The 15,803-nt window shown below is 45.9% G+C and overlaps 1 protein-coding gene across 2 annotated transcripts in view; it reads right to left on the reverse strand.

Annotated features, from left to right (window-relative positions):
• Nucleotides 1-15,803, reverse strand: part of CLSTN2 (calsyntenin 2) — a 731,303-nt gene that overhangs the window by 84,655 nt on the left and 630,845 nt on the right. For both annotated transcript variants that reach the window (XM_044946560.2, XM_006061606.4), the window contains exon 8: nt 11,549-11,670. In XM_044946560.2, coding sequence (XP_044802495.2) covers nt 11,549-11,670 — 122 coding nt within the window. The remainder of the gene's footprint in view (nt 1-11,548; nt 11,671-15,803) is intronic.

Raw genomic sequence — 15,803 nt, forward strand, 5'->3', positions numbered from 1 at the left:
AAGTCAGTAACAGTGCATTTTACCCTCTTGGCACATGTGTGTTAAGGTCATATTCAAGGTTCTTCCATTTATTAGAGGAGGGCATGACAACCCACTCCAGTATTCTTGCCTGGAGAACCCCATGGACAGAGGAGCCTGGTGGGCTGCAGCCCATGGAGTTGCAAAGAGTTGGACACGACTGAAGTGACTGAGCACATTTATGAGACAAGAGATGTGGAAAGCACCCTATTATGTCTCCCATTCTTCATCCTTAACCTGGGTGTTTTGCCTAAATTGCAAGATTCTTGTTAGAATAAAAAAGAAAGTGTCTGGAGCAAAGTAAGAATAGAAATAATGTTCAATCCAATTCTCCTTCTCACTATACAGCAATTTCGTGGTCATCAGTGCCTCTGCCTTATGTCTCCTAAATGAGGGTGTTAGCATTAGAATGTGCTGTTTTATATTAAGTTTCAGTTATGCCAACTTCTTATTTTCTATACTGTGGAAATGACACAGAGAGAAAAATATCTTTCATACGACAAATGTAGATGCTTGGGTTTGATGGCAAGGAGGAGTCTCTCTCCCCTCTCCCTGGTACCTAATCCCCAAAGCAATCTAGAAAAAAGATAGGAGCAAGTTACAGTCAGTGTGGTGACTGAGTCAAAGCTGCTTCCACTGGGACCACCCCAAGGCCTGAGCATCTTATTACTGAAATGGTGATTTGATTTACTAAGCATTTGTAATTATGTTGACATTGTTTTTGTCTTTTTAACAGTAAAATGAGACTGATTTTAAATATGTATTACAGGATGTCTACTGAACAGAAAATGCATTTGTTGCCTCTGGGCAGAGGTACAGGCTAAGACACAAATAATGATTTCACAGGAGCAAAAAGAATTACTGAGCAGATGCTCATCTGGGGAAAAGAGGCCAGAGAGGAGCCACGTCTGCCAGCAGAGGGAGAAGGTATAGGATAATTAGCATCTTTGATTTGTTTAAATTTACCAGTGGTATAGCCTTCTACTTCAAGATGGAATAAAAGAGTGGGAGAAGCCAGGTGAGATCGCAGCAGAGAAGAGAATTATAACTGAGCAGGACCCTATGAGACCTTTCTGGAACAAACTCCCCCCTCCCCACCTCCCCCAAGTCCTTTGCTTGCCTCTTATCTAAAGAAAAACTTTTGCCTCCTAGGCTTTCCTTGAGTTCCAAAGAATAAAATTAATCAGAGACATGAGAAAATGAAGAAAGAAAGGAAAACAGTCAAGCAAGACCAAATAATAGTTTAGCCATTAAACAAAGTCAAGGACCTTTAGATCCTCCTCAAGAGTCATAGATAATACTGTGAGAAATATCCCTTGAGATGTTTTGCAGGTAGTGAAGCCTCCACCAGGTGGAAGAAGTTAACTGTATGTTGCCCATAAGCACATGGACCCCAGACAAGTTGACATTAGGAGCCCGATGATATTGACTCCCAATTACCTCACCATCAACTAACCAGAAAATGTCCAAAAGCTGATCAAGCACCTCCTAACCCCCTTCCATCACCTTGGCTTTAAAAATGTTTCTTTGAAAGCCATCGGGGAATCCAGGTTTCTTAGGCACAAGCTGCCTGGACTCCTTGCTTTGCACCCTGCAATGAATGCTGCACTTTCTTTCACCACAACCCAGTGTCAGTAAATTGGCTTCACTGCATGCAGATAAATGGACCCAAGTTTTGTTTGGTAGCATAATTACATTCCTGCAGCTCTTAATTCACCAAGAGTCCAGATTCTCCTTTAGCACAGGCTCTTCAGAAGAAAAATTAAAGAAAATCATTTGAGTAATAATGGAAATCCAAGAAAGCCTTGCAAAACCCCCTCTTTAAGCAATGACTCAGGATGTGCTGATGAGCAAGGCTAAGGGGACCCTCAGCAGGTTTGTGGAGACTATGTCCCCAGTATGACAGATGCAATTATCTATTTGTCATCAGATGGTACTGCAGGTTAGGCTTGCGATCAGTTCCACTACAGCCCTGACAGCCTTCATCTGTACCTTGCTAACCTTCCTTTCCTTCCTTTGGCTCACTTCATTTTGGTCTCTTGGTAATTTCCTCCATTTAGTTATGGTTCTGCCCCTGAAATTCTGAAGAAGTCCCTTTCTTTCCAATAATAATAGCAGTGGCTGTTTGCTAACGGCCCACTGTAGATCAAAACTCTACCTGTGCATGCTAGCTGGCCAAATAAGAGCAGAGTTCATTTGGGAGCTGATTCCAGGGAGGAAGAAAGAGGAAGTTGGAGAGCAAGTCAGGGACAGAGAATAAGACAGGGGGCATGCACAAGGTCACGGCTGTGGCTGGTGGGGTAGGGGGTTGGCTATCACTGGGACTCCTGAGAAGAGTGAAAGAGGCCACCAAGAAATGCTCCCCACCTTCACGCCTGGCTGCTCCCACGCCCTCTGAGTGAGGGGTGCTCCCAGGGCAGTAAGGCTGCTAAGCCTGGACTGTGGTCCCTTGGAGCCAGTAGGCTTCTCTGCCCCTGGGAGCAAGCCCCGCGGAACCAAGCTGAGAGCACAGCGGGGTGAGGTTGAACTCCAGTAGAGACCTTCCAGTGATGCAGGTATCTGTTCTTCAGGGGGACGACAGGGTATTATCTAGAGGATCTCATTCATGTATCAACTCGGTCATTCTTAAGGCTCCAAGTGCGACTCTGGCAAGAGAAGGAGGACCTTCTAAGTTTGTCTTAGCATTTTTCAGAACCAAGCATAAAGGACTCATGCTTCTTCCCTAAAGGCAGAGAGGTACCTTTCCCACTGATCATGGCTGGTGAGGTGACCGGCACCTTAGGCTAGAGGAAAAATATGGCTTAGGGCAGAAGGAAAGGCTCAATCTGCCCCGTGGGGATCCTAGTCCGGAGGCTTGTTGAGGCAGCAGGCTTGGTGAACAGCAGGCAGTAAGTGGGGGATGTTAAAGGCAGTGGCTCTTCATCCCTCCCTGCTAGGGCCATGCCTCCAAGGGGAGGGGGTTCTATAGAGACCCTGGATAGAGGCCCCACACTGGGGGTACAGAAGAGTCTCTGAACCTGCCTGGAAAGCTGGGCCCAGGGTCACCTCAGTAAAGTGTGGGAAGATGGGAGGTGATCTCCCAAAGGCTCACGAACAATGTATGTGTTTCCTATTGCTGCTATAAAAAAAATAACCTCAGCCTTTCTGTTAAAACAACACAGACTTATTATATTATAGCTTTGGCAGTAAAAAAATCTGAAATGAGTCTCTCTGGGCTTCAATCAAGGTGCCTTTTGGAGACTGTAAGAGACAATCTGTTTGGTTTTTTTTTTTTTTTTTTTTTTTAACCACCAGCTCATAGAGGTGGGCACATTCCTTGGCTTACATCACTCTGACCTCTGCTTCCTGTCATGTCTTCTCTGACTCTAACCCTCCTGCCTCCCTCCTGTAAGAATCCTTGGATTACATTGGATCCACTTGACTAACCCAAGATAATCTCCCTAGCTCAGGATCTTTAATCATGTCTATAAAGACCTTTTGCCATGTAAGGTAAAATATTTACAGATTTCAGGGATTAGGAGGTGGACACCTTTGGAGCCATTATTCTGTCTACCAAAGGAAGACACACTTTCCTCACCAAGAATAAAAGATTTCTCCTCTCCCAGGAGCTTTGGATTTCTAAGCAAGTAGAATGGACTTAATGGGCAAAGGCATTGGTCTGACAAATTGAGTATTTGACTCAAATCCCGGCTCTGTCATTTTTTTCTGGAGGGACTTGGGCCTGTGACGTATTCTCTCCTTTATGTGGGAGGAAAGAAGACCACCTGGGTCTAAGGGACCCTGTCCCACTCACAGCTGCTCCTTCTTCCTGGGTGTGGTGAGGAGGCTACTCGGGACACAACATGCACCTTAGGTGGCTCGCTGGGGGCCCTGAGGAGCCCAGGTGAAGTGTTGTGGGATGGAGGTGACCAGTGCAGCAGAGATGGGCAGGATGGAAGGCTGCCAGGAAAGGAGCTTCGAGGTGGAGAGAACATGACTCAGGCAATGGGTGATGGATTTCTAGGATGTTGGTACCATCTCTAAAGAAAACAGAATGACTGGGATAACCATGTCAGCAGTTACTTTCCAGAGAGCAGGAAATGTGGTCACTGCACAGTCCTGACCCAAGAGGACCAAGGGTGTCTGAGAACTGTTCTCTGCCAACACCATGAAATCACAGGTGCCCCCTCTCCCAAAATGTTTCTAGAAGTTCTTGGAGATGAGAAGAGGCAGGGAGAGGAACACTGAAAAAAAGTGAGGGCTTATAAAGGGACCTTATGTACTACAGAAAAATAAAGAAGTAAGTAAGACTCACTGTGTTTGTGACTCTCCCCAACTCCTTATCCATTCTGAACAACCCTGCAAGTTGGCATCTTAAGGGAAGTCATTTGAGATTCTGCCTAAAGGAGAGACAAAAGAGGTTCTGGACATTCTTCCTCCCCATCCGATTAGCACACATGTTCCTAAAGGGAAGCAGGTCTCACCAAAGGCCAGTGTGCTGGGTGGGGTGTTGAGTGGGCTATGTCACTGCATTAAAGGAAGCATGGCCAATGCACCCAAGAATCAGTCTTTAACTGTGGAATTAGAGCACTGACAATGCCCAATTATTTTCCTCATTAAGACGACTGGTCTGGACTGGATTGACCATTCTCCAATTAACTCCTTGGCACTTGGCTATAATAATGATTGAACTAACTCATTTGACTCCTAGTGTGGCTGAAAAAGCAGATGCAAGTAAACTCATTCTACATCATTCAAACACACTTTCCTCACCAAGAATAAAAGATTTCTCCTCTCCCAGGAGCTTTGGATTTCTAAGCAAGTAGAATAGACTTAATGGGCAAAGGCGATGGTCTGACAAATGTGAGTATTTGACTAAATCCTGGCTCTGTCATTTTTTTCCAGAGTAACTTGGGCCTGTGCTTCTTCTCTCCTTTATGTGGAAAGAAAGAAGACCACCTGGGTCTAAGGGACCCTGCCCCACTCACAGCTGCCCCTTCTTCCTGGGTGTAGTGAAGGGGCCACTGGGGACACAACATGCCCCACACCCCCACTTGACACTGGGAACCCAGCATTCTTCATGGAGGGTGGGGCATGGGACTAGGACAGGAGGTGCTCAGAAAGGACAAATGTGCCTTACTGACGAAGATGAAACTTCTCAAACAGTCACTTTATAGTGTGGTTTTCCTGTGTCCAAATGATGGTGGGTTTTTTTGGTTACTGATCTTTTGTTTGTTTTTATCAGTGACCAGATTATAAAGTATACCATGGAACATCTGGTTTGATAATACGTTTTTAAATGAGAAAATACTAAATTTGGAAGGTTTTCTATGGCAACTTGACTCCCCATTTGTGAACGACTGGAAGTGCAGCATCAGGCTTGGATTCTTGTGTGGCCTGGATCTGTGGTAGGCGAGTCTGAATGAGGACCCACAGTCACCCAGCTAGGCATCTGCACTCACTTTGACTGCTTCTCCTGTCCATGCCTGTTCGAGTTTGGGACTCTTGCAGGAGAATAATCCTCAGGTCTCTAAAATTGGGCATAATCTAGGCAAGGCTGTGGGCTCCTAAGGCAGGATCCTTCGTGTCCTTCTCTCCCTCAGTGCTTGTTGCAATTTCTGGCACAGAGAAGGTGAGGGCCAACAGAATGGATTTCACTTCCTTGCGATTTTTCAGAGATGCATTTTTTCCCCCCTTGTCTGAGCCTGGGGCGCCTGTCCTCTTATTGGTTCATTAAGGCTGTCACTCAAGCTGTGTCTTCCAATAAGTGAGTGTGCTGCCTCCCTCCAAGCACCAGTAAGTCCACAGGGAAGATCATTAGAATTTGTGATGCTGAGTCAACCATATCCAAATAACACGAAAGCTGGGAGGGCTGTAAGTTAATAAACCTTTCGCATGTGAACTGGCAACTGGCCTTCTCCTCTGCTCTTGTCTGGGTTTGCACATGACTAAGTGCAGGCTTGAGGGATTTGCATTAGCAGATCATAAGTAAAAATCTAATTAAAATGACAGTCTCCTCATCGCGGATTCATTTTCAAGAGGTACACTGGGTAGTTGGGGCATTTCTTGGGGTTGCCTGGTAATGGATTTATCTGGCAGCCTATATACCCTGGCAAAGGCCTTCTGAGGTGCAGGGGAAAGGGATGGGCTTTTTGGAAGCATGTAGCTCCTCTGTGACAACTACCACACTCCCTGGGCACACACTTGAAAGGCTATGTAGAACCCAGCCCACCTATCATGCCCTCATTTTATGCCCACAAGCAGCATCTGTCACACACTTAGTCTCCTGGCTGCAGAGAAAGGAAGAGGGAGACCCTGATTCTATCATACCCCCTGCTGCTGACCCCAGTGAATAACCTGGCCTGAGTTACATTTGCTTGAATGTGATATTTTATGAATGTCATACTAGCATTCCTCACAGTTGTATCCCACAAATTATTAGTCTTCTTGTGAATAACAAAATGCTTTGATTGTGGCCCATTCTTTGGGGATAAATTACCAACTCAATAACATGCTATAAAAAGCTTCTTGATGTTTAATTCCCACCTGCTCCTCCAAACTGGGTCCTAATACCTGTTGAAACTGTACTCAAGTCCCTATGTCCATGTCTTTTGAAGTAAAACTATTTTGTTCTAGTCTCCCAGGTCACCTCTCAGTCTTAAAAGATTTCCTAAGGTGGGCCAGGAATTTGAGTGCACATAATACATTGCTATTTTTGTTTAGTTGCTAAGTCCTGTCCAGCTCTTTTGCAACCCCATGGACTGTAGCCCACCAGGCTCCTCTGTTCATGAGATTTGCCAGGCAAGAATACTGGAGCATTCTCCAGGGGATCTTCCTGACCCAGGGACTGAACACATCTCCTGCACTGGCAGGTGAATTCTTTACTACTGAGCCACCAGGGAAGCCCACACAATACATCAGACTGGCTTCAAAGTGTTAATGATTAGGAAATGTGAAAGTGTAGAAACAAAGACTAGCTGTTGAACCAACAAACTGGGAACAATTTAGACAATAAGTCATCCACAAAGCAGTGTCACTAAACTCCCAGGTCCCTGAGAAATACAGATAAAGGTCTGACACACATTCCTAAGTTATTGTACAGGTTGCAGACCCCCATCAGATGAAAACTGCTGACTAAAAGCACAGAAACTCCAGACAGGTTGAAACCAGAGGATTGGTGATGCTTAAAACTTCACCTTGATGCCAATCAATTAGAACTCTGCATGAGCTGATCACGTACCGTGAGGCCTGCTCCCTCACACCACCTTTAAAAAAACTCTCGCCTGAAAGCCATGGGGAGTTCATAGTTTTTTGAGCATGAGCTGTCCATTCTCATTGCTTGGAGCCTTAGAAGAAATGTTATACTTTCTTTCACCATAACCTGTGTCAGTTGGATGAATGGACCCAAGTCCAGGTTCAATAACATTGTCAACATCTTCCCCTTCCACCCTGTCCTTGTGCCTTGACACACAGAAAGCTTACAGTCCCCTGAAGATGGCCCTCCTTCTCATTCCCTCCCGGCTTGGCTACCTGGCTCTACCTCCTCTGAACCCTCCCACCCCTCCCAGAAGCTTTCCCAGGCCCTTATACCCAGGGATATGGCAGGATCCTTCAGACTGGTCCCCACGGACTCCCCCTACCTGATTCCCTGCCTTCTTCACATATCACATAGGATTGTACACTGTCTGTGTGTTTGTCTGCCCCGTTGTCATGGATACTTCCAGAGAGCAGAGGCTTTATTTTAGTTGATCTCTGGTACCTAACAAAGAGTTTGGCACAAAGTTTATGCTCAGAATAAATGAGGTCTCATCCGTCAGTCGGACATTTATTATGCTTTTAGAACCCCTAAGGTGGGCCAGCAATTTGAATACACACAGCACATTAGACTGGCTTAAGCCTTTTCCTCTCAAGGCCAGAAAGTTTTAAAACAGTTACAGAACCACTGGGGGTAAAATCAGTGAGATCTTTAAAAGAGTAAAATTATCAAGATCAAAGCTGAACCTTTGAGATCTAGAGAGTGAAAAAGGGCTAAATTTTAGAATTTTAAAATGTTCCATAAAAATGGATCAAAAGATCAATTAATCACCAAGAGGTTTTAAAAGATCTCTATTTTTCTTCTCTACTTCCCTCTTTTCTTCCCTCATTTTGTCTCTCCTTTCTTTTGATCTCAACATTCATTCATTTTTATGCAAACATTTACTGGACACCAACTGTGTGCTCAGGGCTACAATCTGCACTGAGAATTTGGAGAGAGTAAGACACAGACCTGCCCTCCAGGATCTCAGCACAAAGTGGGAAGAAAGGCAGGACAAATAAATGGGTAACTAAGGCAGAGTAAGTATTGGGACGGATTCTGCATGGAGTCTGGGGAGCACTGGGAAGAGGCAAGCTATACAACAGGTGACCCAGAATGGCTTCCTGAAGGAGGCGACTTTATCAGATATACACAGCTTGGCATCAAATGATTTACATCCAAGAAACTTCTGATATGTTTCTGTCTACAGAAAGAAGCTAGAGAGCTAAATAGTGGACAGAGGAATCTGGGTTGGTCTGTATATACCACTGGATTGCTAGTATGAGTATGGTGGAGGTTCCCTATTGCCACCCACTGTAGCTCCTCTCAGGGTGTGGGCAACCGTCCAAGTGAGCTGGGGCTTCTGATCATCAATAGGCAGGCTTCACATTTTTTATGTTAATTTCTTTAGTAGAAGAATGCTATAGCTAAATTGTTCTTTGTTGATTTTGTTTAGTTGCTAAGTTGTGCCCGACTCTTTTGCAACCCCATGGACTGGAACCCACCAGACTCCTCTGTCCATGGAATTCTCCAGGCAAGAATACTGGAGTAGGTTGCCATTTCCTTCTCCAGGTGATCTTCCCAACCCAGAGATTGAAACCACCTTTCCTGCATTGGCAGGTGGATTCTTTACCACTGAGCCACCAGGGAAGCCCCGTAAGCTGAACTGCATCCTTGCAAATTCATATGTTGAAGCTCTAACCCGAAACATGGCTGTGTTGGAAGAAAGGGCCTAATTTTCATTAGGAGTAATGAAGGTTAAATGAGGTCATAAGGGTGGGACCCTAGTCCAATAGGGCTCCTGCCTGATAAGGAAAAGGAAAGGTACCTAAGCTCTCTCTACCATGTGAGAACACAGTGAGAAAGGCTGCTGTCTATAGCCAGGAGGAGGGTCCTTATAGGGGAATGGAACTGGCTAGCACCTTGATCTTGGACTTTTCAGCCTCAAGAACTGTGAGAATAAACCTCTGTTGTTCAGGCCACCCAGGCTGTGGTATTCGGTTATGGCAACCCAAGCTAAGACAAGGAAGACAGAGCTTGAGCAAAGTGAAGATTTGACAGTTTCATAGGGTTTCATTAGGATAAACATTTTGCACTTTGCATAATTCTGATCTCCAAATAAAAATTATTTGAAATTTAAAAATGTAAACATTTTGCATTTTAATTAACACACTTACCAAAGAGCACTAGAGCATACGGAAAAAGCAGGTCCTAGCCATGTTTATTGTGTGACCTTGGCCAAGTTGCTGGATCATGGTCTCCTGCTCCATATTATCCACACAGCAGGGCTTGGGGAGAGATGAGATTGAGCTCTGCACACAGAGTACCTGGCACAGGGCAGGCACACATGAATGGTAGTAAATGAGACCAGAGAAGTTTGGAAGATATTCAGTGGCTCTCAGCTCCTCCTTAAAGTCATCAGTTTGGGAACAGATTTCAGAATTCCTAGATTCACTATAAGGCTTCCTTGTGACTCAGATGATAAGGAATCCACCTATAATGCAGGAGACCTGGGTTCAATCCCTGGGTCGGGAAGATCCCTTGGAGAAGGGAATGGCTACGTGCTCCAGTATTCTTGTCAGAATTCCTTCCTCACCTAGTTTAAATTCCAAAGCCTGTGACTTTTATTTGCCTATAATTGTGCCTTTCAATCCCATCTTAGGAAATACTGAAGGGCATCTATAATGATCTCAGCCAGTATAGAAATGTTTTCATTAAAACTCCTCACAATATGGAATTTATTCTAATTTACCTCAATTCATATTATGTATTTATAAAAACATCCCATATAAACCATATGGCATTTTAGAAGGTAGCCAAGAGGTTGCTGGGAAATCAGACAAACAATGTCAAGATAGTGTAATTTTTGTAAGGCCCAGAATTTCTAAATCAGAAAAACATATATTAATCCAAATGCCATATTTCCAAAACCCTAGGGTCCAGCAGGATGGGATTTATTGAGAATGGACTAGGCAGTTGCCCCAGGGCTCCCTCAAACATCTTTCCCATCAGCCTGGCATCCTTGACCTTGTCACGCTGCCTGATGTCCCACCATTGAGACATTCCCTCAGATTAATGAATCTCCCTCCTAAAGAGCATATGTCAGTACTTCCATATAGAGGAAGAGTGGTAGCAATCATTCTCATCTTGGTGGAAATGAATTCCTTTTGGTATGCTTTCCAGTGACACACTCTGAGATCAGCCCCACCGGATGCCTGGGGCTTCAGCAGAAAAGGGAATGGGGAGTGGTAGACACAGGTAATAAGGAAAGAGAAAGGAGAGGATTATGAAACATTCAGCCCTAGGCACGGTGAGGCAGGTGGCATCCACCTGGACGGAGAAAAGAAGGTCGAGGGCCCCAGAAGCGCTCAGAATATGGGTTGGGCAGAAAGAAAGCAAACAAGCGATGCAGTAGAATGAGCATCACTTCATCTGCTTTATTAAGCAGCACCCATGCTATGACCCTCTTCTCTGCCAACCACCATGCTCCCTCTTGACAATGTAAAACCATTGAACAAAAATTTATGCCCCCACCCCCCCACCACCAAATCTAAACAGAGGACAACTCTAGGTTTGCGATACTGATACTTCTTCAGCAACACGACCACCCAGAGAAATGCCACCTCCACGATCTCATCATTGCACAGCCCTCAGAAACAGTCACTTCAAAGCATTTCATTCCAACCAGACACTTACTTCATTTGCCATTGACAAGTCCGACACAGCGGCCCTTGTGATCACAAGTCAGGAGTCAGAGATTTTCCTGCTTCAGAAGAGAACATGCACTGCTCACAGGGCACTGTGTCACTGATGACTTCAAAGTCCTCAGGTCCCTGCTCCCAACCTGTGTCACCAAAGGCGAGGCTGCACCGTCACCCAAAGGACAGCATCAAAGAGGAGACACAGAGCATTTATGACAAAAAGATGTGCTAACAAAGATCAGAAACTGGGCCTGGGGATCAAGAGGATCAGCTTCCCAGGAGCTCCACACAGAGCAAGTTGACAAGCTGCACACTGGCAAGTCCACTGATGGGTGAAGGTCCAGCCAGGAAGGGTGGTCCTCCCCACTTCCTACTGGTCTTTAAGGCGGCAGTTTCCATCCTGACTTCAAGATGCTGTGTGTCTCCCAGAGTTGATTTTTCTCCAAACCAGCAAGTGACCAGAACCGTGAAGGACCTACCTGCCATCATCCCTGGACCACATCAACCATCCTGGCAGAGGGGTGGGGGGTGGGAAGGTGCGAGGTGAGCCCCATACCTGGTCCAGCTTCCAGTGGAACTCTGCTGGGCGGAAGGTGTCTGCCTGGTCAAAATCCTTGCGCAAGAGGAAGACGAGGCGGCAGTTGTGCACGTACAGGGCGTAGTGATGCCGGTTCATTTCTGAAAAGCAGAAAGAGGATTTGAGGGGTGCCAGAATCCCTAAGCCATCACCCCTAGGAATCTTCCCAGTTCATCACTTAGCATAACCCCAAAAACAAAGAAATGGGCATTCTAGTTTTTTTTTCTTTTCCAACTGATCTAATGAATAGTTCTAGAACACACGTGTGGAGCTCTCTGAAATGGAAGAGGTAGATTCCAGAAAGCCCACAAAAAACTTCTGCCAAGAAGCCATTTGGGCCTTAAATACCAACATTTACTGCATTAGCGCCTGGATAAAATTACATATGTTCACAGATCTTTTTTCTTTTTTTTGTACATAGACTTCTGGGAGTGCCAAGGATACTCTCTGACAATCACATCGGCCACTCTAGGTTCCTTTAACACAGCTGGATCCTCCCAGAGCTCTGGGCTCTTATTTTATTTCATCAGGCTTGACAACAGTAACCACAGAGCACACCTTCATTTCTGTGTGCAGTTAAGGAGATCTGCCTCCCTTCTGGCTGCTGAGAGGAGGCGGCAGGTCAACTTTCCAGCACTAGACACAGTTCCCTGAATTTCCAAAGCAATGAATAAATACCTCTTTCCCCATACACAGACAACAGATGGGACTTTCTCTTCCTGCTAAAACTTCCTTTTCTGATTAAAAAAAAAAAAATCGACTGGGTCCCAGCCATGATATCCTGTAGTCACAATATAACAGTCATTGGGAGGGGAGGAGCTGTTCTTTGACCAATAGGCAGAGAACTCACACCATACTACAAAGTATCACACACAGAAGGCAAGTATGATGCACATGTTCTGTAAGTATTGGGCAAATGAGCAGATATAGCAAGAAGGATATGGGCCCTGGATTCAGATAGACTTGGAGTGAAGCCATACCTCTAGATGATGCTGGAGAAGTAATTCAACCTCTTAGAGGCTCGATTTCCTTATCTGTATCATGACAGGGATGCTGGATTATCCTAATGTGTCACGAGAATAGATGTGGTGATTGACTGATTTTGCACATCCTGTACACACCTTGCTTATGGAGGTATAAGTGGGAGGAATCAACATCAATTCCCACTTCAAGGCATGGGCTCCAACTTGGTTTAAGCCAAAGGGGCTCGTGAAACACCCCCCACCACAGTGTTTGGTTCAGAACCCAGGTCCATGTCCAGCATTGCAGACCATTCTCCTGGCCATGGGGCTTTGGTCAGGAAAGTGACTTGAGTCAGGCCAGTGATTCTGGAGCTGTTATAAGTAGTCTAGGAAAGAACTGTCTCCCTCTTTTAGCAGCTAGCAAGAAGAGACCCCCATCTCTTTCAAGAAGTTGCAGTATATACTGGAAGGCTTGGAGCTGCTGCAGCCATGTTTGCTAACATGAAATTGATACATATAAGGTGGCAGATCTGAAAAATTGTAGAGAATAGAAGCCAGGATCTTGATCATACTTTATCAGAAGCTGTCTGTCTTAGCTCTAGCCACTTTTAGTTACAAGAACCCCCCATTCCCTTAATAATTTTGATTTTAATCATTTGATATCAGTTTGCTCTGTATTTCCCATTCCTTGTAACTGAAAGCATCTTAATTGATACAATGAGGAAATGTGTATAAACCATCTGCCCAGAACAGATGTTCAATGGCTGTTGGTTATTATAAGGACCACTACACTGCCTCGTGACCATGACAACATAACAGAGTAGTGTCAGGTGCTGCTTTCACAAAAGCATTACCATTCTTCATGATGCAACCAAAAGATGGACAGAGGGAGAATGGTCAGTTGCCAAGTGTGGCAGCATTGGTCAAGGCCAATATTCAGGTGACTACTTGATCTTTACATTGATGAAATACCCAGGCCTGCTTATAGGAATTTTACTAACCAGTTCTTGTCTCCCACACTATTGCCTAACTGATTTCCTGTAGTTTCTATAGATAACTGTCAGGAAGATACAGAAAGATTTCTCCCCTTTGGCTACATTTGGCATCAGGAGAGGCTGTGGTGAAGAGGTAAAAGAAGAATGAAAAGACAGACCTCATGGGAGGTTTACAGCATCTCTTGGCCTCCCTCCAGTGGTCCCTCCCTCCCCCACCCTCTGTTGGCTGGATTCCTGGAGTCACCACCCACACCAGGGTAACTGGTTCCTCGATGACATGCGGAACATCAGTGACATATGATACACTTGGAATTCAGCTCCGTTTCTGCTGTCCTTCAGTGTTCTCCCTGGCGGCCCCCCTCCTTTTCCTTGCCCACATCTCTGGCATATCCTAAAGTCTTCTGGCCACTGTCAGATATTAAAATAGTCCAGAAAGTCTCCATATCAAATACCAGCGTGTCATTAGTTAAAAGATCTTCCCCACTCAGCCTTGTCCATGGCATGTTGGCCACCAGTGGCGAAAGGATTCTTCTTGTCCCACTGCCTCCTCCCCCAAACTCCTCCCAGCTCCAGTCTTGGTCAGGGGCAGGGAAGGCAGATACGAAGGAGAGAAGTGGAGTCTCTTTAAAGAGGCAGTGGACTTTGTTATTTTCCCAGGGATGTCCAGTGTCCTCTGTCATGTGGGTCTACATGTGGGTTCCTTCATGGGTGCACTGGCTGATTTTTGGAGAGGCTTTGTAGGGATCACCTGTAGCCATGAAACTGGGCCTTGGTTAAAAAATGTTTTCATCCCTTCTCCCCCCACCACCCCTTCAATCCCCACACCCTCAATAAAGAAGATCCTGTTACAATCTTCACATAGGAGTTGATCTGTTACGTCACACTGTCCCAATCTGGACAGCAGGGACATTCACACCACTTCCGGTCACACCTTTGTTGGCTCTTACCTCTCCATTTGGAGAAGGAAATGGCAACTCATGCCAGTATTCTTGCATGGACAATCCCATGGGCAGAGGAGCCTGGCAGGCTACAGTCCACGGGGTCGCAAGAGTCAGACAGGACTTAGCAACTAAACCACCACCACCACCACCACCTCTCCATTACTTCTCTAAGCCCTGCTTTTCATGATTCCTTTCATGATTTTCATGACAGCTTTCATGGTCTTGGCTCCTGCCCTTGGTTGCTTATCCCTGCCCCCTTGCCAATCTGCTTCTCCTACTGAATTCCCTCTTCCTGGCACTCAACCCTCTTGGCTCCAGTCTCAACCATTTCTGGATGTCCATTTGGTCCCCAAGAATAAGAATAAAAACACTGATGTTCTGCTAAATTGTAGTAGGGCAGCCCTTTCCCCTGCTGCCCCTCTCTCCTCACTGCTCCCTGCTCAGAGGCAGCCGCCATTAGCCTCTTGCCTTCAGACCATCTGGGCAAGAGTCAGAGCCAGGTCCACCTTTCCTGTACCCTAAACTCCTAGGACACAAGTCACACTTGCTCAGAGCTCCCCTGGGCTCTGCTCCGACAGCAGCCTGGAACAGATGTAAGAGTGTTTGCAGCTCAGCCAACAGGGAGGTGGGAATGAGATTCCCACCTTCTCTCTACTTTAGACAACCTTGGTCCCTCTGAGAGGTTTTCCGGGCATCTCTGGACATGTGAGAGCATCCCTTCCTTGTCCAGCAGCCTGAGGGACCATCCTAGGACTGTCTACCAGGCTGGCACCTCTGCCCCCATCGCTTGGTGATTTCTGGACTGGCTGGCCCCTCTGTCTTGGAAAGCCCTGTATGAAAGTAGCTGGCACTGCAAGCGGCACATCGTATTCAAATGAAACTCAGAGGCAGCGAGAGGGCTGATGCCAGGAAGAAAGGGTCCCACGGGAGGAGCGGGTGTGTAGGGGGAGAGGAGTTTCTAAGAGAGGCCAGGAAAGGACATTGCTCATACCAGGAATGGAGAGATAGGGCCAAGAAAGGTGGGGTTTAAGGGAGCACAAGTGCCCCTCACAATGCCATGTGGTACAGCCATTGCTATGTATTCCCCTAACCTTGTATCCTTGCTCTTAGAAACATAGCCTCAGTCATCTCGCTGCTTCTCTCATGGTCAGATGGAACACTGAGATCAAATTCTCACCAGAAAACTGAGAGTATGTGGCCTCCTGGTCTAGCTAATAAAACCCTTCTGTGTTTAACCCTCTATTCTAACTTTCTGTCCCGTGGTTGAAAATGGCAGTGACAAATGATGGAAGGATCTCGAGTCCCTGAATGTCTGGGCAAAGCTGAGCCTCACCCT

The sequence above is a fragment of the Bubalus bubalis genome, chromosome 1 (assembly GCF_019923935.1).
Source record: "Bubalus bubalis isolate 160015118507 breed Murrah chromosome 1, NDDB_SH_1, whole genome shotgun sequence".
NCBI lineage: Eukaryota > Metazoa > Chordata > Mammalia > Artiodactyla > Bovidae > Bubalus > Bubalus bubalis.